General features: G+C 54.2%; 1 protein-coding gene across 2 annotated transcripts in view; it reads right to left on the bottom strand.

Annotated features, from left to right (window-relative positions):
- Positions 1 to 21,938, bottom strand: part of PKN1 (protein kinase N1) — a 38,890-nt gene extending 16,952 nt beyond the window's left edge. The window contains exons 1-7 of one of the 2 annotated variants that reach the window (XM_002828795.6): positions 21,721 to 21,938; positions 13,810 to 14,110; positions 11,615 to 11,766; positions 8,636 to 8,771; positions 4,631 to 4,776; positions 3,986 to 4,199; positions 3,097 to 3,291 (exon numbers count right to left, since the gene is read on the bottom strand). In XM_002828795.6, the coding sequence (XP_002828841.4) occupies positions 3,097 to 3,291; positions 3,986 to 4,199; positions 4,631 to 4,776; positions 8,636 to 8,771; positions 11,615 to 11,766; positions 13,810 to 14,110; positions 21,721 to 21,741 (1,165 nt within the window). In that variant the 5' untranslated portion in view covers positions 21,742 to 21,938. Of the gene's footprint in view, positions 1 to 3,096; positions 3,292 to 3,985; positions 4,200 to 4,630; positions 4,777 to 8,635; positions 8,772 to 11,614; positions 11,767 to 13,809; positions 14,111 to 20,609; positions 20,717 to 21,720 lie in introns of those variants that run through there. The other variant, XM_063719320.1, reaches the window with a different exon arrangement.
- Between the last annotated feature and the right edge of the window lie 286 nt (positions 21,939 to 22,224).

Raw genomic sequence — 22,224 nt, 5'->3', positions numbered from 1 at the left:
GCACGCCTGTAATCCCAGCTACTTGGGTTGGCTGAGGCAAGAGAATCGCTCGAACCGAGGAGGCAGAGGTTGCAGTGAGCTGAGATGGTGCCACTGCACTTCAGCCTGGGCAGCAGAGCGAGACTCTGCCTCAAGAAAAAAAAAAATTATGGTAAAATACATATAACATAAAATTTACCATCATAATCACTTTTAAGTGTCCAGTTCAGTGGCATTAAGTACATTCACATTGCTGTGCAACCATTACCACCATCCATCTCCAGAACTTTCACCTTACAAAACTGAAACTCTGTCCACATTAAATACTAAACTCCCCATTCCCCCTCCCTCTACCCCCTGGCATCCATCATTCTACTTTCTGTCTCTATGAATCTAACTACTCTAGGAACCTCATATAACTGGAATCATACAATATTTGTCTTTTGGGGACTGGCTTATTTCACTTAGACTAATGTCCTCAAGATTCATCCGTGTTGCAGGATGAGACAGGATACCTTTCCCTTTTTTTTTTTTTTTTTTTTTTTTTTTTTTTGAGACAGTGTCTCACTCTGTCACCCAGGCTGGAGTGCGGTGGCATGATCTTGGCTGACTGCAACGCCTGCCTCCTGGGCTCAAGCGATTTTCCTACCTCAGCCTCGCGAGTAACTGTGATTACAGGCATGTGCCACCACACCCGGCTAATTTTTGTATTTTTAATAGAGATGGGGATTCACCATGTTGCCCAGGCTGGTCTCGAACTCCTGAGCTCAAGTGATCCACCTGCCTCGGCCTCCCAAAGTGCCGGGATTACAGGCATGAGCCACTACGCCTGGCGGGATTTTTTTCCTTTTTAAATCTGAGCAATGTTCCATCGTACGGCTGGCCCACGTTTTGTTTATCCATTCATCTATTGGTGGATCTGGGTTGCTTCCATTTTTGGCCTTCATAATGCTGCTATGAACACAGGTATACAAATATCTCTGAGACCCTTTTATTTTTTAAAAATATTTTTCTATCACTATTTTTAAAACTGACAAATAAAAATTATATATATTTATCATGTACAACATGTTGTTTTGAAATATGTACACATTATGGAATGTCCGAGGCCCTGTTTTTAATTCTTTTGGGGATATGCCCAGAAGTAGCTTTGGATCATATGGTTACTCTTGGTTTTTTTTTTTTTTTTTTTTTTTTTTTTGTGAGATGGAGTCTCATTCTGTCACCCAGGCTGGAGTGCACTAGCATGATCTCTGCTCACTCCAACCTCTGCCTCCCGGATTCAAGCAATTCTCCTGCCTCAGCCTCCAGAGTAGCTGGGACTACAGGCGTGCACCACCACCAAGTCCGGTTAATTTTTGTATTTTTAGTAGAAATGGGGTTTCACCATGATGGCCAGGCTGGTCTTGAACTTCTGACCTCAGGTGATCCACCTACCTTGACCTCCCAAAGTGGTGGGATTACAGGTGTGAGCCATTGCGCCTGGCCTGCTTACTCTGTTTTTAATTGTTTCAGGAACTGCCAATATTCCTTCCTTCCTCCCTCCCTCCCTCTCTCTCTCTTTCTTTCAGAGTCTCGCTCTGTCGCCCAGGCTGGAGTCCTGTGGCTCGATCTCAGCTCACTGCAACTTCTGCCTCCTGGGTTCAAGCGATTTTCCTGCCTCAGCCTTCTGAGTAGCTGGGATTACAGACACACACCACCATGCCCAGCTAATTTTTGTATTTTTAGTAGAGATGGGGTTTTGCCATGATGGCCAGGCTGGTCTCGAACTCCTGACCTCAGGTGATCTGCCCCCCCCTCAGCCTCCCAAAGTGCTGGGATTACAGGTGTGAGCCACTGCACCTGGCCATGCCAATATATTTTCCATAGGGCTGCACCATTTTACATTCCCACCAACAGTGCACAAAGGTTCTGATTTCTCTCCACATCCTCACCAACACTTGTTATTTTCTGTTTGTTTTGTTGGGTTTTTAAAATAGTATTAGTCATCCTAATGAGTATGATATATTGGTTTCTTGTTTGGTTTTCCTTTCTTTTTAAATTTGTTTTATTTATTTATTATTATTATTATTATTATTATTATTATTATTATTTTAAGATGGAATCTTGCTCTGTCGCACAGGCTGGAGTACGGTGGCACAATCTCGGCTCACTGCAGCCTCCGCCTCCTGCCAAGCAATTCTCTGCCTCAGCCTCCCGAGTAGCTGGGATTACAGGCGCCCACCACCACGCCTGGCTAATTTTTTTGTATTTTTTGTAGAGATGGGGTTTCACCATGCTGGCCAGGCTGGTCTTGAACTCCTGACCTCATGATCCACCCACCTCGGCCTCCCCAAGTGCTGGGATTACAGGCGTGAGCCACCACGCCCAGCCTTTTTTTTAATCTAAATAAACTTGAATTTTTTTTTTTTTTTTTTTTTAATTTAGAAACAAGTCTCTCTGTCATCTAGGCTGGAGTGAAATGGTTCAATGATAGCTCACTGCAGCCTGGAGCTCCTGGGCTCAAGTGATCCTCCCACCTCTAGAATAGATAGGACTACAGGTGCGGGCCACCACATCTGGCTAATTTTTACATTTTATTTTTTGTATAGACAGGGTCTTGCTATGTTGCCTAGGCTGGTCTCAAACTCCTGGCCTCAAGTGATCCTCCTGTCTCAGCCTCCCAAAGTGCTGGGATTACAGGAATGAACTGCTGCACCTGGCCTGTTTTTTTGTTTTAGTTTTTGTTGTTGTTTTCGTTCTCTTTTGAGGCAGAGTCTCACTCTGTCACCCAGGCTGGAGGGCAATGGCACAATCATGGCTCACTGCAATTTCCACCTCCCGGGTTTAAGTAATTCTCCTGCCTAAGCCTCCCAAACAGCTGGGATTACAGGTGTGCACCACCATGCCCAGCTAAGTTGTATTTTTAAGTAGAGACAGTGTTTCACCATGTTGGCCAGGCTGGTCTCAAATTCCTGACCTCAAGTGATCCATCCACCTTGGCTTCCCAAAGTGCTGGGATTACATGCGTGAACCACCACATCCGACCCCTGGCTTATTTTTTAAAGGTTTACAAATATGGGGCATTCCAGGTCCCCAATGCCACCTTGTTTCTCAGGGCCCACGATGCCCACTCACTGGTGTTCTCGGCTTCTGCTTTGAGGCTGCTCCGGCCACTGAGGCTTCCGCTTCGGCTGTAAAGGCCCCGGGCTGGGCGGCTCAGGAATGGGGGGCGGCTGTCTGGGGTCCCAGGTCCCCCCACGGGGGGCGTAGGGTTCCAGGGGATGGTCTCTGGGAGGTCTCTGCAGCCCACCACGCGTACCTCCAGGGTCCCTGCAGGAGGGGAAAGCTCAGCAGGGGGCCACTTCTGGGGCAGGCTGAGCGGAGGGGACCACAGAGGGGAGGGGACACATCCAGACGCAGCCATGGTACAAGTGGGAGCCAGTGAGGGACAACCAGAATGGAGCACGGGGCATGAGGCCGGGATGTCCGTGCTGGGATAGGAGAATATGAGACAAGCAGTCCTTCTGGGAGGGGCTCGGATGCGGGAGTTTATGGGCAGAAGAGAGGCTCAGGGTACAGGCCGTGGGCCCAGGCAAGCAGGAACAGGGTAGGACTAGGGGTTCTAGGGGAGGACTCGGTGGACAATCTGAGGTCTGAGATGGGCTAGGGGTCTACGGTGGGGCTGGTCTGGAGGGGTAGATAGCTGAGGGGTCTGTGGAAGGTGGGGCTGGCTGGTTGGTCTGCAGCAGGCGGGTAGGAGGCTCATGGCTGAGCGTTGTGAGGCTGAGGTGGGGTTGGGGGACAAGGGCTGGGAGAAAAATACTGGGCCAGGTAAAGAGAGATGGAGAAACTGAGGTGTGGGGAGGGGGCAAGAGCCCAGAATCAGAGGGCAAAGGAGGGGAGGAGACAGTGGGATGCGAGTCCAGGGTTGGGGAGAGTGGAGATTGAAGTCGGGGACCACAGGAATGGGGAAATGAGAGGAGGAGGCCCAGGGCTGCGGGGGTGGGGCAGGTCTCAGGTCCACCTGTGAGCGGCGCGGGCTTGCACAGGGTGCTGTAGTGCGTGGCGGGAAAGGGCCCGGCCAGGCGGGCGCTGAAGGCGGCAGACGAGGCCGCAGCGAGCTCTTCTCGCAGCAGCCGCCCCTTGGGGTGGTCGGCGGGCAGCTCCCCAAGTCTCCGCTCCAGAGCTTCCCGCAGCAGCCCCAGCTTCTGGTTGGATTCTGTCAATTTCTCCTGGGCCTGCGTTGGGAAGTGTGGGGCTGGGGGCCGGACCAGGCTTGCCCCTTCCCAAGTGCAGGCCTAGGCCCCACCCCCAGGCTGAGTCTCGCACTGAGCTCCTCCCTAGAGGGCTAAACCTCAAACCAACTTGGTCCTACCCCTGGGAAAACCAGGCCCCGCCCCTTGGAGAGGCCCCTCCCCTCACCGAGGGCCATTCCTGCCTGAAACCATGCCCCCTCGCTGAGGCCCCGCTCCTCACGGTGGCACTGTTCCTGCCTGACGCCCTGACCCTCGCAGTAGTCTACCCTGGCTGAGGCCCCACCCCTTATGAAGGTCACACCCCCTTTGAGACTCCACCCCTCACCATGGCTGTTCCTGGCGAAGTCCCCGCCGCTTGCTGAAGCACCGCCCCTTGCTAAAGTCCCGCCTTTAATGAAAGCTCCGCCCCTCACCTCGCTGACTGCCTTGCGGTCCGGGGCCTTGGCAGCACTGAGCAGGCGCAGTACGTTCTTGGCACCCTCGGCCACCGCGTGCTCCACTCGGAAGTGGTGCCGCAGCTCTTCGATGCGCAGCTCCACAGCCCCCAGGTCAGGACTCCCTGTGAGCGTGGAATACAGGGCATTGAGGCTAGCCTGCAGCGCCCCACCAACCTAGTCGCAGACACACCATTCGCAGGAACAGGCACAGGCCACAGACAAACCATCATGAAGATGCATCACGCTTCATCCAAGGGGCAGGCACAGTGACACTGTCGCACTGTCACCTGCAGACAGCCACACTTCCACCCAGACTCTTTTACCCAAACACCATCACTCACAGGGCCAGTCCTAGGGAAAAAGTTACCCTGTTACAGGGGACAATCTGAGCAATGACACACAGGCACACTGTCACCCCAGGCTTACCGACAGACACATTGTCACGGTCCCTCTTCACCTCCAGGGATTTGCACAGGGACAGACACAGGCACATTGTGGCCCCCAGGGACAGCCACATTATCTAGATTCAGACACTGTCACCCAGGGGCTGTCACCCAGACAGGAACATATAAATCATAGGCCAAGCATGGTGGCTCAGGCCTGTAATCTCAGCACTTTTGGAGGCCAAGGCAGGTGGATTACTTGAGGTCAGGAGTTTGAGACCAGCCTGGCCAACATAGTGAAACCCTGTCTCTACTAAAAATACAAAAATTAGCCGGGCACGGTGATGCATGCCTGTAATCCCAGCTACTCAGGAGGCTGAGGCAGGAGAATCACTTGAACCCAGGAGGCGGTGGTTGCAGTAAGCCGAGATGGCGCCATTGCTCTCCAGCCTGGGTGACAGAGTGAGACTCTATGTCATTAAAAAAAAAAAAAAAAAATACTGTCATACCCATGTTGACACACCCTCATTCCCCAATGAACAGTCACCAGGTTACACAGTCAACCAGGCACGGTGACACTCATGGACATTTGGACAACCACAGCATACTACATTCACACAGATGGTGTCAGTCACAAAGACACTGTTAAGAGACTCAATGTTTGTCTCCTACCAAATTCCTATGTTGAACCCCTAATCCCCACTGGGATGGCACTTGGACTTCTCCAAGTGCCTTTGGGAGGTAATTAGGGTTAGAGGAGGTCATGGAGGGAGGGCCATCATGATGGGATTAGCACCCTTATCGGAGGAAGAAGCTGGGTGCAGTGGTCCACGCCTGCAATCCCAGCACTTTAGGAGGCTGAGGCAGGAGCATCACCTGAGGCCAGGAGTTTGAGACCAGCCTGGGCACCATAGAGAGACCTTGTCTCTACTAAAAATAAAAAATAAAGTAGCCAGGCGTGGTGGCATGTGCCTGTAGTCCCAGCTACTCAGAAGGCTGAACCAGGAAGACCACTTGAGCCCAGAAAGTCGAGGCTGCAGTGAGCTGTGATCACGCCACTGCACTCCAGCCTGGGTGACAGACCAAGACCCTGTCTCAAAAAACTAAAAATGAAAAATAAGAAGAGGAAGAGACACTAAGGCTCTCTCTCCGTGTGAGGGCGCAGTAAGAAGGGAGCCATCTGTAAGCCAGGAGGAGCGCCCTCACCAGGAACCGACCACGCCGGTACCCTGATCTGGGACTGCCAGTCTCCAGAACTGTGAAAAACATAAATGTCTGTTGTTTAAGCCACTCAGCCTATGGGACTTTGTTATGGCAGCCCAAGGAGAGTAAGGCAGGCACTGTCACACTGTCGCCCACAGGGACACATGGCATTACCACTTTGTCACCAGCGTAGGCACACTATCACCAGAGGAACATATACTCTGTCACAAAGATGCAGTCACCCTGCCACATAGAGACACTGTCATGAGTCAGACTCTGTTACACAGACACAGCCCTGTCATCTTGGGCACAGGGACACCATTATAGGGGCAGAGAAACACAGTCACAGACACAAATGCATTTATGCCCAAGCACAGGGTCAACAAAAGGGGCACAGGCCAGGCATAGTGGCTCACGCCTATAATCTCAACACTTTGGGAGGGTAAGGCAGGAGGATCACTTGAGGCCAGGAGTTTGAGACCAGCCTGGGCAAGACCTAGTCTCTACAAAAAAAAATTTCTTTGTTCATGTGTTTATCTGCTGACCTTCTCTCCACTATTATCCTATGACCCTGCCATATCCCCCTCTCTGAGAAACACCCAAGAATGATCAATAAATACTTAATAAAAAAAATAAATAAATTTCTTTTAATAAGCTGGGTGTGGTGGCACATGCCTATGGTCCCAGCTACTCAGCAGGATTGCTTGAGCCCAGAAGGTCAAGCCTGCAGTGAGTTATGATCGCGCCACTGCATTCTAGCCTGGGCAACAGAGCGAGACCCTGTCTAAACAAAAAAAGTGTGTCGGCCGGGCACAGTGGCTCACACCTGTAATCCCAGCACTTTGGGAGGCCAAGGCGGGCAGATCACGAGGTCAGGAGATCGAGACCATCCTGGCTAACATGGTGAAACCCCGTCTCTACTAAAAATACAAAAAATTGGCCGAGCCTGGTGGCTCAAGCCTGTAATCCCAGCACTTCGGGAGGCCAAGGCAGGCGGATCATGAGATCAGGAGATCGAGACCATCCTGGCTAACATGGTGAAACCCCGTCTCTATTAAAAATACAAAAAAATTAGCCAGATGTGCTGGCAGGCGCTCATAGTCCCAGCTACTTGGGAGGCTGAGGCAGGAGAATGGCATGAACCCGGGAGGCGGAGCTTTCAGTGAGCCGAGATCGCACCACTGCACTCCAGCCTGGGTGACAGAGCAAGACTCCGCCTCAAAAAAAAATACAAAATTTAGCCAGGCGTGGTGGCAGGCGCCTATAGTCCCAGCTACTCAGGAGGCTGAGGCAGGAGAATGGCATGAACCCGGGAGGCAGAGGTTGCAGTGAGCAGAGATTGTGCCACTGCATTCCAGCCTGGGCAACAGAGCGAGACTCTGTCTCAAAAAAAAAAAAAAAAAGGTGTGTCCTTGCAGTGTGTGTCAGTGCGACAGTGTACGTGATCGTGTGCCTGTACTGTGGATATCCACATGGGCTTCGCAGTGACTATGTGTGATGATAGGATCACACATTCCCTTGTCTCTGGGTGTTGTTGCAAGGATGGGTGACTGGATGACTTCATTCCTAAAAGTCCCAGTGACTGATAAAGTGCCATGTGGTATCAGGTCTAGGGGTGACAGTGAGACTGTGTGTTTTTTCTGTGTGTTTTTTTGAGACAGAGTCTCACTCTGTTGCCCAGGCTGGAGTGCAATGGGATGACCTTGGCTTACTGCAACCTCCGCCTCCCGGGTTCAAGTGATTCTCCTGCCTCAGCCTCCTAAGTAGCTGGGACTACAGCTGCATGCCACCACGCCCAGCTGATTTTTGCATTTTTAGTAGAGACAGGGTTTCATCATGTTGGCCAGGCTGATCTCGAACTCCTGACCTCAAATGATCCGCCCGCCTCGGTTTCCAAAGTGCTGGGATTACAGGCGTCAGCCACTGCACCCAGCCGAGATTATGTTTATAAGGCAACATGCCTGTGACTATCAACTTCCTTGGAACTGTGTCTGTGTTATTGGTGTCCAGGTGAGTGACACATGTGGACACAGTGTGACTGTGAGTGTCTGACTCTCTGTGACCAAGTGCCAGGGTCATTATTCAGAATAGTCAGGCAGTCAAAAACATAGTAAATGAATGGGCGTGGCTGGGTACCAATAAAACTTTATTGACAAAAAAAGACAATGGATAGATTTGGTCTGAAGGTGGTAATTTACCAACCCCTGATGTAATCCAAACTTTGCATGGGACAAAATGGGAAGCTCTGGCCCAGAGAGGGTCAGGAATGTGTTGAAGTCTCACACTGGGTCACAGGACCCACCTCCGTGCCCCAGAAAGGGACTCATTATACAGCGGGAGGCTGAGCCTTGCAAGGCGAGATGCAGGCTAAGCTGCCTGGAAGCAAGGGACTCACCTTGGGTCTCATCCGGGGCTGCCTGGTTCTCCAGCTGGCCGGCCTGCAGCGCCCGGCGGAGTTGCATGCGGATGATGTCAATCTTGGTCTTACTGTCCTGCAACATCTGCTGGGCTGTCAGCAGCAGCTTCCGGTCCTGGAGGCAGAGACAGTCTGAGAGAGGAAGGCTAAGTGGTTGGGGTCTAGCCACACCATGCAGGTCCTAGGTGATGGTGGCAGAGTGTTCACATGTGGATGTAACAACACGCATTTGCAGGCCAGGCACGGTGGCTCACGCCTGTAATCCCCGCACTTTGGGAGGCTGAGGTGGGTGGACTGCTGAGCTCAGGAGTTAAAGACCAGCCTGGGCAACGTGGCAAGACCTTGTCTCCACAAAAAAATGCAAAAATTAGCTGGGCGTGGTGGTGTGCACCTGTGGTCCTAGCTACTCAGGGGGCTGAGGCAGGAAGATCACTGAAGCCCAGGAGTTGGAGGCTGCATTGAGCTGAGATTGCATCACTGCCCTCCAGCCTGGGCAACAAAGCGAGACCCTGTCTCAAAATAAATAAATAAGTAAATAAATGTACTTCCATGCATTCCTGATGTAGTCCAAGGAGTCCTCAGCCTCCTGAGCAGCTGGGATTACAGGCGCCCGCCACCACGCCCAGCTTTTTTTTTTTTTTTTTTGAGACAAAATTTCGCTCTGTCGCTCAGGCTGGAGTGCAGTGGTGTGATCTCAGCTCACTGCAACCTCTGCCTCCCAGGTACAAGCGATTCTCCTGCCTCAGCCTCCCGAGTAGCTGGGATTACAGGCATGTGCCACCACGCCCGGCTAATTTTTGTATTTTTTTAGTAGAGTTGGGGTTTCACCATGTTGGCCTCACTGGTCTTGAACTCCTGACTTCAAGTGATCTGCCCGCCTCAGCCTCCCAAAAGTGCTGAGATCCGCTCCCGGCCTACTCTATTCATTTTCACTGGGTCAGTATCACCCCGGGGCGGAGGGGGGGCAGAAATTCTTAGGGGGTGAGAAACTCTTATTCTTTTTCTGTATACTGCTCAGATACATGTAAAAGATATACAATTGATCTAGGTTTTAAATTTTCATAGAATGGTGTTCAAATACTTGTACATAGGTGTTCACAGCAAAACTATTCACAATCACTAAAAAGGTGGAAACAACCAAATGTCCACCAATTGATAAATGGGGCGCAGTGGCTCACAGCCGTAATCCCAGCACTTTGGGAGGCCAAGGCAGGAGGAATGCTTGAGCCCAGGAGTTCGAGTCCAGCCTGGGCAACATAGACCCCTATCTCAATAAAAATAAAAATAAATTAAATAAATAAAATAATGCTAGGCCAGGCGAGGTGGCTCACATCTGTAATCCCAGCACTTTGGGAGGCCGAGGTGGGCAGATCACCCGAGGTCAGGAGTTCGAGACTCGCCTGGCCAATACGGTGAAACCCCATCTCTACTAAAAATACAAAAATTAACGGGGCGTGGTGGTACATGACTGTAATCCCAGGTACTTGGGACGCTGAGGCATGAGAATCGCTTGAACCCAGGAGGCGGAGGTTGTAGTGAGCCGAGATCACACCACTGCACTCCATCCTGGGCGACAGAGTGAGACTCTGTCTCAAAAAATAAATAAAATAGTGTCATTAAAAAAAATCCATGCAGTCTGTCCTCCCATGTGACATTCACGTAGAAGGACATGCGCACACCAGCCTGTGGGTCTGGACATTAATCCTCTAGCTGTAGGTCGGCCTGTGCTTGTGGTGTCAGAATTTCTGGGTGCTGATGGAGACCTGTGTGTTCCTGGGACTGATTGGCAGGACGGGGGATGTGTGTGTATCTGTGCGTCCGTGTGCACCAGTCTCTGGGTATGAATTTAAGAGTGTGTGTGTGTGTCCAGATGTGGCTGTGGTGGGATTCTCCATGTGTTGCTAGATGTTGTTACCACTGTGTGTCTCTAGATGTCATGACAGCATGTGTGTGTGTGTGTCTAGATGTTATGATGGTGTGTGAGTGTGAAGGTATTGACATGACTGTGTGTGTGCTTGTAACAGGACACACCATCAGCAGTGAGAGGCTGCATGTTGCCCTGACTGTGGATGGGCCTGAGGCTCTGCAGGGGACTGTGGGAGGAGGGGAGACAATTTGCCACATGTCTGTCTGACATCACCCATAGTCATGCTTCCCATATGCCCCCATGAGCTGCCTGTGCCTTAGTCCTGACACCAAGTTACACCCATCAGCCAGTATGTCCCCAATCCAAAGGCTCCCAGCCTCCCATGGGGGCAGCTGTAGGCTGCACCCTATGCCCCCAGCCTGTGATCTGCTCACAGGCGTGTGCATACATGTGCAGCGTGTGTGCAGATACACAGGTGGGTGTGTACGTGTGGGTGTGTACATGTGCGTGTGCACTGCAAATGTGTATGCAGGCATGTGCATACATGTGCGGTGTGTGTGCAGATACACGGGTGGGTGTGTACATGTGCGTGTGCACTGCAAATGTGTCTGCAGGTGCAGGTGTGTGAGCATGTGCAGGTGTGTGTGCACATGGGTGTATGTACACATGCTGGTATACGCACATGTGGGTGTGTGCAAGTATGCATGCACGTGTAGCTGTGTGTGCACGTTCAAGGGTGTGTACACATGCAGGTGTGTGTACGTGTGGTGGGTGTATGCATGTATGTGTACACATTTGTATGGGTATGTACACACGTGGGTGAGCGTGTATGCACGCAGGTAGGTGTGTGCATGTACAGATGTGGGAGTATATGCCAGTGAGTGTGTGCACATACAGGTGTGGGTGCACACTCGAGTGGGTGTGTGTACACGCGGACAGGTGTGTACACATGCAGGTGGGTGTGCACGTGTGGGGTGTGCATGCGCAGGTGTGGGTGCACATTCGAGTGGGCGTGTGCACACATGTGGGTGGACTGTACGCATGCAGGTGTGGTGTGTGCACACGGTGTGTGTGTGCGCGTGCTGCCTCACCTTGGTGCTGCCATTGCTGTAGGTCTGGATCATGTTCTCCGCCCCCTGCTTCACCTTCAGCTCAATGGCCAACTGCTTCTCCAGGCCCGCCACGCGGCTCAGGTTGGTGGCCGAGCAGGTGGGGCCGCCCGCACCAGGGGACTGGGGGCCATCTGGAGGCGACAGGTGGGAAAGAGTCACCACGCATCGTCACCTTGGTCTGCCTGGGAGGCTTCATCCTCAGCCCAGCCTGGGCATCGCCCCTGGGGCATGGGGGAGGGGCAGCTGGGGGCCAGCAGACAGGCAGGCAGGGGGACACCAGGGCCCAGCAGTCTACCCACCCACCCTCCCAGGGAAACCCCTCGGGGCTGGGGCAGGACCCAGGATGAATGAGTGCAGGCGAGCACCCAGGCGTGTTAGTGTGTCCTTGGTGCTGGGTCCACTGCATTTGGGAGGCCCGTGAGTAACTTCGTACACGGCTTGTGTGAGCCTGTGGGTGTGGGAGTGGTGCCATCTGTGAGCTGCAGGGTGTTGGCATGGCTGAGTGTGTGTTTCCCTAGGTGTTAGTGTAACTCTGTGAGACGCCATGTGTTAGAATGACTGTCTGAGATTGTGGGTGTTGGGAGATGCTCTGCGTACATCTCTGACTGTTGCTACAACTGTGAGTTCAGATTTCCAGGTTGGTATGACTGAGTCTCCGGGTGTTGGCACATCCGGATGCATGTGTCTGCGTGAGTCTCTGGAGAGTGAGGTGATGCTCGAGGGGACCCTGGGTGCAGAAATGACTGAGGCCGGGCGCAGTGGCTCACGCCTATAATCCCAACGCTTTGGGAGGCCGAGGCAGGCGGATTACTTGAGGTCAGGAGTTAAAGACCACCCTGGCCAACATGGCAAAACCCCATCTCTACTAAAAATGCAAAAATTAGCCAGGCGTGGTGGCTCATGCCTATAATCCCAGCTACTTGGGAGGCTGGGGCAGGAGAATCGCTTGAACCTGGGAGGTGGAGGTTGCAGTGAGCTGAGATCGTGCTATTGCACTTCAGCCTGGGTGACAAGAGCGAAAGTCCGTCCTTCCCCCTCCTTCCCCCCCCCAAAAAATTTTAAACCGCTGGGTGAGGTGGCTCACACCTGTAATCCCAGCATTTTGGGAGGCAGATCACCTGAGGTGGGTGGATCAGTTGAGGTCAGGAGTTTGAAACCAGCCTGGTGGTTTGAAACCAACATGGTGAAATCCCATCTGTACTAAAAATACAAACATTAGCCGGGCGTGGTGGTGCAAGCCTGTAGTCCCAGCTACTCAGGAGGCTGAGGCAGGAGAATCACTTGAACCTGGGAGGTGGAGGTTGCAGTGAGCTGAGATTGCACCACTGCTCTCCAGCCTGGGCGACACAGCAAGACTCCATCTCAAAAAGAAAAAAAATGTAAAAGCAATAAAAATTTTTTAAATTAAAAAACAGGCTGTGTGCAATGGCTCACACCTGTATTCCCAGCATTTGGGAGGCCAAAGCAGGAGGATCACTTGAAGCCAGGAGTTCTAGCCAAGCCCCGGCAGCATACCAAGACCCTGTTTCTACAAAAAAAAAAAAAAAATTAAATTAAATTAGCCAGGCATGGTGGTGTATGCCTATAGTCCCAGCTGCTTGGAAGGCTGAGGTAGGAGGATTGTTTGAGCCCAGGAAATTGAGGCTGTAGTGAGCTTTGATCACACCACTGTACTCCAGCCTGGGTGACAAGGCAAGACCCTGTCTCAAAACAAAAACAAAAATAAACAGTCTTTGGGTATCATCCATGTAACTGTGGGAGTTTCTGGGTATTCGTGTGACAGTGTGCACATCCTTGAGTGTTGCCTGGGTGTTGGCGTGGCTGTGTCTGGAGGTATTTGTGTGACAGTATGTGCACCCTTGGGTGTTGCCTGTGTGTTGGTGTGGCTGTTTTTTTAGGTGTTTGTGTGACTGCGTACACATCCTTGAATGTTGCCTGGGTGTTGGCGTGGCTGTGTCTAGAGGTATTCATGTGACAGCATGCACGGTCCTGAGTGTTACCGGGTGCTGGTGTGGCTGTATGCACCTCTCTGGGTGTTGGTGGCTACGTGGGTCATGGCATGCATCTCCCTGGGTGTCCGTGGAGATGGGTTAACCTGGCTCTGGAGACCATGGGTGAGCCAGTGAGCAGCGGAACCCCTGGAGTCCCGCATCCCCAGAGGCATCCCAGCTCACCGTGGGTGGCCGCCGGGTCGGGAAGCACCACGTGGGCGTGCAGCTCCTGCAGCTGCTGGTGCAGCAGGTCGAGGCGGCGCGAGGAGCCCCGCAGCAGCAGCTCCACGGGGCCCAGGCTGCGGCCCAGGTCAGTGGTGGCCCGCCGCAGGTTCTCAGCACCCTCCTTCAGCTTCAGCTCCTTGCGGATTTCCCGCCGCAGCCGTTCCCGCTCCAGCTCCAGCTGCTGCTGTACCCCGGGGGCCGCCAGGTCTGCCCCGGCCAGGCCCAGCTGCTCTAGCAGGGACCAGCTGTGAGGCTCACTCTGCGGAGGACAGAGCCGGGTCAGTGGAGCTAGGAGGACTCCGGGTGCAGACCACATGCAGCCAGCCTGGCCCAGCCTCTGCCCTGGATTGGGGCTCCCAAGACAGGGCCTGCTCTACCTCCTCTGACTCCCAAAACTGGAAGGTGACGAGGCCTTGCCACTGCTTCCTGACCTCCCCAAACTGGGAGGTCTCAAGAGCAGGGCCTTGTCACCCCTACCACCACAGCATCCTCCACATTAAGTGGGTCTCAAGAATAAGATCTGTCTCCCTTCTGCTGCCTCCCCCAAACTAGAGGGTCCCAAGGGAAGATTCCTTCTTTTCTCTGCTGCTCCCCGAAACTAAGAGGGTCCAAGGGCAGGCCCTGTCTTCTCTCTGCTGTACCCCTAAAACTACAGGGTCCTGAGGACAGGCCCCATCTTCCCTCACTTGTACCCTGAAACTATGGCATCCCAAGGGCAGGCCTCATCTTTCCTTGGCTATACCCCAAAACTAGGGTATCCCAAGGGCAGGCCAAGTCTTCTCTCTGCTCTACCCCCAAACTATGGGGTCTTGAAGACCCTCATCTGCTCTTCTCTATCTTCAACAACTGGGACCCTAAAGAGCAGAGCCCAGTCTCCTTCCGTCTGTCTCTCCCCAACCTGGGAGCCCCGAAGGGCCCTGGAGAGTCTCATCCTCCAAACAGAGAACTCTGAGGCCAGCACCCCATCTCCTCTCCTTGTTCCCAAACTGAGAGGTACCCGGGGAAGGACTACTGGCCTGTGCCACTTGGGGTCCCCTTCTGCCTGCCCCCACAGGGACCCTGGACCCCACCTCCAGCTCCTGCTCCGAGGGGTTATTGGCCTCCGCCATCCTGGGTCCGGGCTGAGGGCCCCGCCCTCTTCCTGAGCCTCAGCCCCACCAGGGCCTCTCGGCCGCCACTTCCTCTTTCCTGTCAACTCCCAGCACCCCTCGCGCGGGGCCAACTCCAGGGCATCTAAGGGACCTTCCCTTCAGCCACCTCTAGGGCCAAGCCTGTTCCTCTAGATGAGACCCAGGGACAGTCCTTGCTCCCTGTCCCTAGAGAATGTTCAAGGTGTAGGCAGTTTGTACATTCACACACTCATGGTGTATCCATGAGGGGATGCAGGCTCTGGGGGGCTGACTTGAGTGTGCACATACTTTCAAATACATATGTGGATATGCACAGAACACAGGCTCACAAATGTTTGCACACTTTCTCTTTCTTTTTTTTTTTTTTTGAGACAGAGTCTCCCTTTGTGTTGCCCAGGCTGGAGTGCACTGGTGCGATCCCGGCTCACTGCAACCTCCGCCTCCCAGGTTCAAGCAATTCTTTGCCTCAGCCTCCCGAGTAGCTGGGATTACAGGCATGCACCACCATGCCCAGCTAATTTTTGTATTTTTAGTAGAGACAGGGTTTCACCATGTTGGCCAGGCTGGTCTCGAACTCCTGACCTCAGGTGATCCACCCCCCTCAGCCTCCCAAAGTGCTAGGATTACAGGCATGAGCTACTGCGCCTGGCCTGTGTTTGCACACTGTTATGGCTGCCGGTGTGTGCCTGCAACACAGGCTCACATGTGTGCACACTCCCATGCCTGTGTGTGTGGATGAAACAAAGATCCACACACAGGTGCACACTTCTACACCTGCAGGTGTGTGCCTGGAAAATGGGCTCACAGTGTACCCATCCCCATGCCTACCACATATGCACTTATTTGCAAACACATACAAGTGCTTATGAGCTTCGCTCTAGAACCCATACAAGACACACTCCCACCTGCCCGAGAGGGCACGGCCCACATGCTCATGCGTGTGCACATGCTTACACACGTATGCACGCTCCCCGAGGCCCCTGCAGCGCATCCATGCTCCCACAGACCTCCTGCCCTGCGACTACCTGCATACGTCCAAGTGACCCCTTGTCCCCGGCTTCCCCTTCAGGGTCAGAACAGCCACTTCTTCAGAGGCGAGGCCCCTTTCCTGCAGACCGGCCGTCCCAACTTCCTGCTTCCTCTCAGTCCAGTCGCCAACTGTTATTGACCATAGCTGAGAGGCCCAGGGTCCCAGCCAGCCCAGTGGCACTCCCTCAGGCCAACACAATTAGGGGACAGCACTGGGGGACTGGGATAAGAATTTCCAAAACCAGGCCGGGCACGGTGCCTCATGCCTATAATCCCAGCATTTTGGGAGGCCGAGGTGGGCGGATCACCTGAGGTCAGGAGTTCGAGATCAGCCTGACCAACATGGAGAAACCCCATCTCTACTAAAAAAAAAAATAAAAATAAAATAAAAAATAAAAAATTAGCCGGGTATGGTGGTACATGCCTATAATCCCAGCTACTCGGGAGGCTGAAGCAGAATCACTTGAACCCAGGAGGCAGAGGTTGAGGTGAGCCAAGATCGTGCCATTGCACGCCAGAGCGAAACTCCGTCTCAAAAAAAAAAAAAAGAATTTCCAATTTCCAAAATCACACCGGGCGTGGTGGCTCACATCTGTAATCCCAGCACTTTGGGAGGATGAGCGAGGCAAATCACTTGAGGTCAGGAGTTCGAGCCCAGCCTGGCCAACATAATGAAACCCCATCTCTACTAAAAATATGAAAATTAGCCAGGCATGGTAGCACGTGCTTGTAATCCCAGCTGCTTGGGAGGCTGAGGCATGAGAATTGCTTGAACCCAGGAGGTGGAGATTGCAGTGAGTAGAGATCACACCACTGCACTCCAGCCTGGGCGACAGAGTAAAACTCTGTCTCAAAAAAAAAAAAAAAAAAAAAGAATGCCCCAAATCAGCAGCCTACAAAACCACTTGCTAAGCACACAGTAACGTTCAAGAACAACTTATGATGGCATTACTTCCTGATAAGCTCATCATAAGTTGAAAATATCATAAGTCAAAAATGCATTTAATACACCTTACCTACCAAACATCATAGCTCACCCTGGCCTGCCTTAAATGTGCTCAGAACACTTACCCAAGCCTACAGTTGGGCAAAAACGTCTAACACAAAGCTACTTTACAGTAAAGTTGAATATCTCATGTAACTTTTTTCTTTTTATTTGAGACAGGGTCTTACTCTGTTGCCCAGGCTGGAGTGCAGTGGTGTGATCATGGCTCCCTGCAGTGTCTACCTCCTGGGCTCAAACAGTCCTCCCAGCTCAGCCTCCCGAGCAGCTGGGACTACAGGCATACGCCACCACACCTGACTAATTTTTGTATTTTTCATAGACATGGGGTCTCACTATGTTGCCCAGGCTGATCTCAAACTCTTGGCCTCAAGTAATCCTCCTGCCTCAGCCTCCAAAAGTACGGGATTACAGGTGTGAGTCACTGCCCCGTGGGCAGGGCCTAGATTTAAAACAAGAGCACCCAGATTCCAAATGCTTGCTAGGAAATGGCCCCCTGGGGTTATCTCCTTCAGCTGGGAGCATCCATTTCACAGACAAGGAATGTTATCCTTGGCTCGTGACTGATCTCAAGAGCAGCTGCCCCCAGGGAGGAATGCCATAGACCAAGTGTATCACTCCCACCATCTTCCCAGCCCCTCCCTACTAATCTTGAGTAGCTGCCAAGAATCTCCCAACTTCACAGGTGAGGAAACTGAGGCTCAAGGAAGTCACAGTAGTATGTTTGGTTTGTTTGTTTGAGACAGAGTCTTGCTCTTTCGCCTAGGCTGGAGTGGAGTGGTGCAATCTTGGCTCACTGCAATTTCCACCTTCCGGGTTCAAGCAATTCCCCTGCCTCAGCCTCCTGAGTAGTTGGGACTACAGGCACGTGCCACCGCGCCCAGCTAATGTTTTGTATTTTTAGTAGAGACGGGGTTTCACACGTTGGCCAGGCTGGTCTGGAACTCCTGACTTCAAGCGATCAGCCAGCCTCGGCCTCCCAAAGTTCTGGGATTACAAGTGTGAGGCACTGTGCCTGGCCAGTAACAGTTTTCCATGGAGGGGAGATTTTCTCCCCATACCCGGGGACATGTGGCAACATCCAGAAACATTTTTGGTTGTCATGACTGTGGGTAGGGAGGTGGCTTCTACCAGGGTGAGGCCAGGGATGCCACTTAACGCCCTGCAGTGCACAGGACAGCCTCTACTGCAAAGAATGACCCAGCCCTGAATGTCAGTAGTGCTAAGGCTGAGAAGCCTATGGTTAAGGGTCATAGATTTGGCCAGGTGTGGTGGTTCACATCTGTAATCCCAGCGCTTTGGGAGGCTGAGGCAGGAGCAGTGTTTGAGGTCAGGAATTGGAGATCAGTCTGGGCAACAGAGCAAGACCTACAAAAATCTCTACAAAAAATAAAAAAAGCATTGGCCAGGTGTGGTGGCTCTGCCTGTGATCCTAGCACTTTAGGAGGCCAAGGCCGAAGGACTGCTTGAGCTCAGGAGTTTGAGACCAGCCTGGGCAATAACGGTGAGACCCCATCTCTACAAAAAATGTAAGAATTAGCCAGGTGTGATGGCATGTGCCTGTAGTCTCAACTACTTGGGAGCCTGAGGTGGGAAGCTGGCTTGAGCCCAGGAGGCAGAGGTTCCAGTGAGCCGAGATCACGTCACCGCACTTCAGCCTGGCCAACAGAGCCAGGCTTTGTCTCAAAAAAGAAAAAAAGAGGCCGGGCGCAGTGGCTCACGCCTATAATCCCAGCATTTTGAGAGGCCGAGGCAGGCAGATCACGAGGTCAGGAGATCAAGACCATCCTGGCTAACAAGGTGAAACCCTGTCTCTACTAAAAATACAAAAAAATCAGCCGGGCGTGGTGGCGGGCGCCTGTAGTCCCAGCTACTTGGGAGGCTGAGGCAGGAGAATGGCGTGAACCCAGGAGGCAGAGCTCGCAGTAAGCCGAGATCAAGCCACTGCACTCCAGCCTGGGTGACAGAGCGAGACTCCATCACAAAAAAAAAAAAAAGGAAAAGAAAAAAAGAAAGGCTGGGCGCAGTGGCTCATACCTGTAATCCCAGCACTTTGGGAGGCCTAGGAGGGCAGGTTACTTTGAGCTCAAGACTTCAAGACCAGCCTGGGCAACACAGCAAAACCCTGACTCTACTAAAAATACAAAAATTAGCCGGGCGTGGTGGTGTGCACCTGTAGTCCCAGCTACTCAGGAGGCTGGGGTGGGAGAACGGCTTGAGTCTAGGAGGCAGAGATCATGCCGCTGCACTCCAGCCTGGGTGACAGAGTGAGACCCCAGTCTCAATTTTTAAAAAAAAGGAAAAAAAAAAATTAGCCAGGTATGGTGGTGCGTGCCTGTAGTCCTGTAGATCAGGTGTTTGAGGCTGCAGTGAACAAGAATCTCGCCACTGCATTCCAGCTTGGGTAACAGAGCGAGACCCTGTCTCTACAAAAGTAAAAGGAATTAGCCAGGCATGTTGGTCTGTGCCTTTTGTCCCAGCTACTTGGGAGGCTGAGGCAGGAAGATCACTTGAGCCCCGGAAATCGGAAATCGAGGCTGCGGTGACATAGGATCACACCACTGCACTCCAGCCTGGGTGACAGAGCAAGACTCTCTCCCCTAAAATAAATAAATATAAATAAGTAAATCAATCAATAAGGACACAGATTCACACCCTGAGCTGCTGACCAGGACGCTTACCAGTAACGAGTTCATAGCAGCCCTGCCTGCCAAGTGCTGGCGAGGTCTGGGTCTCTCTCTCTCCCATGAACACCCTCTTAGTCCCATTTTTCCTAGGTCAGAACCCAGGCTCAGAGAGGCGAAGGCACTGGGCCCAGGACACACAGCGAGGAAGTATCAGCGCTGGAATTTAAGCCCAGGCTCACCAAATACCACCCTCGCTCAGAAGGCCCCACCCCATCCCCAGCAGGCAGAGGGAGGACACAGCCAAGAGCGGGGCCAGCTCAACTGGGGAAGTCCAGGCAGAGAGGAGAGGTGGCCTCCCTCGGCCCCACCTTCAGCAGCTGAGGTCTGTAATGCACAGAGGGAGGGAGGCTGGGCTCCTGGGTTCTCCTCCCCTGAGTGACTCACTTCTACCCAGGGCACAGGGGTCACCTGAGGGCCAGCAAGGCAAACCCAGGACTCAGGGCCCTGGCCTGGCCTATGGAGAACCCCTGCTCCTCGGCTGCCCACCATGGAGCGGAGACCTCAGACCCAGAGGACCTGCCTCCCATAATCCCCATCTTGCCAGAGCAGCCGGGGACCTAGACCCCCACATCCGGAGATTTCAATGCCTTGGGCGTTTCCGGAATCTGGACAGGACATCCGTTTGCAGGACACAGAACAGACAGGCACACGTTGGGACAGATAGAGGGACAGGGCGGCAGGCCCAAGCAACCACGAGAGAGGGATGACCAGGAGGGGGGAAGAGACTGGGGAGGAGATGGGAAGGGGGGACCAGGGCGTGGGTCCAGCCTCATTGCAGGAATCACAGCCTGTCTGGGTCATGTGTGGGATGCGCCAAGCGCATGCATGCGCCAGGGGATTCCTACACAGCCCTCCCTGGGCCGGGGGTAGAGGCAGGGACCCCGGCCCATCCCGGCCCTGAGGTCTGACCTTGTGTGATCGGCAACACCAGATACGCCCAGCTCCTCGGCAAGGCCGGCAGGCCATCAGCAGGACTGGGGAGGCGGGAGGGACCGGGGGTTACCGGGGAGACACAAAGGGGCTGGGGACAGGTGCAGAAGGAGACGAGAACCCCGTTACACAACAACCACAGGACAATGAACTGGATGGTGAGGTGCTAATGGGGGCACCGAGGCACAGACATTTCTCAGATTTGGGTCACTTGAACCAAAGAAGGTTGGCAGTCACCCTAGCCGTGCTTGTCACAGACGGGGAAGATGAGTCCAGGTCAGTGGTACCCACCAGGTGGCACAAGGGGAATCTGGCTGGGCAGGAGGCTGGTGCCAGTCACGTGTGTGTGTTAGCAGGGTGGGGGTGACCCAGCCGTGCCCAGCCACCATGCCAAAAAGTAGGATTCTATATATGGGAGCATCCCTGGCCTGTTGACTGAGACACTCCCCACCCGGGAGAAGGTTCCACCTGACAGCCCAAGGGTGGGAGTGGGGGTCCCCAGTCCCCCGACCTAATGCAGTGACTCTGGTACTTCCGCCAACAGGTGCCAATCTGGGTGGTGTCTGGAACATCATAAAGCTGTCTAGAGGCGGGGGTGGCTGGAGCTTTGTTATGCGGGGGAAGGGCACGGGCCGGGCCCAGCGGCCTCCTCCCCTCCCGGGGCACTGCGCCAGGCACCTGCCCCAGATGGAGCGGCACCTGCCGGGTACCCAACCCTGGGGAGGGGGATGAGTTTGGGAGCGGACGAGAGGCACCGGGACTCCCAGCCAGCCACAGACACCCGAAGTAGAGCATCCGCCGCGCCCCTTCTAGTTCTCCGGGAGAGGCCGAGTTTGAGGGTGCAGCAGGGGTTGCCTCCGGGATCGCCCCCAAACCAGACCCGTCCACATCGCCACCTGCCGAGAAGGGGGCCTCGCTGGCTCCACAGTCCCGGCCCAGGGAGGGGGCGCTGGGCGCTCCGGAGGCCCCCGCCCTCGCCATCGCCGCCCGAGTCCCGTTCGGGGGGCTGGAGGGCTCCCCCGGCAGCGCGCGGGCGGCGTCCGCCGGCGCCGTCCGATCGCCCCGGGACTCCAGACGCAGGTGCGCCTACCTGCACGGCGTCGCTGGCCATGTCCTCCTGCCGCCCGCCAGGGGTCCCCGCGCGGAGGGAGGGGCGGCAAGAGGAGCGCGCGTGCGCCCCAGGCGTGGCGGGGAGGGGGCGGGCGCGGAGCGACCCTCCCCGGCGCGCGGCCCGCTCCGGCCTGCTAGGCTCCCGCCTCGCCTGGCCAGGCCGCCGCGTCCCCGCGCCGCGCCCTCCGGCCCCAGCGGCCGCCGGGCCTGGTCACGTGACCCCGGAGGTCGGCGCCCGGGGAGGGGGCGGGGCCGAGGGGGGAGGGGTTCCCAGAGGCCCCCGGGGCTGCGGGGTCCAGCCCGTCCGCCCCCTCGGTCTCCCGAGCCCGGAGCAACCCATCGGCTCCCCACCTTTCCTCTTTCCGGGTCTCGCGACGACCGCACGCTGCCGAGGGGTCCCCCATTGGAGCGCGCGGGAACCCGAGGAGAACGGTTCCCCGCGTTCAAGCCGAGGGCGGCGGAGGCCTTTGGGCCTCCCGGGACC

The sequence above is a fragment of the Pongo abelii genome, chromosome 20 (assembly GCF_028885655.2).
Source record: "Pongo abelii isolate AG06213 chromosome 20, NHGRI_mPonAbe1-v2.0_pri, whole genome shotgun sequence".
Lineage (NCBI taxonomy): Eukaryota > Metazoa > Chordata > Mammalia > Primates > Hominidae > Pongo > Pongo abelii.
Note: the sequence above shows the minus strand (reverse complement) of the source record. Positions and strands in the feature narration are given on the sequence as shown.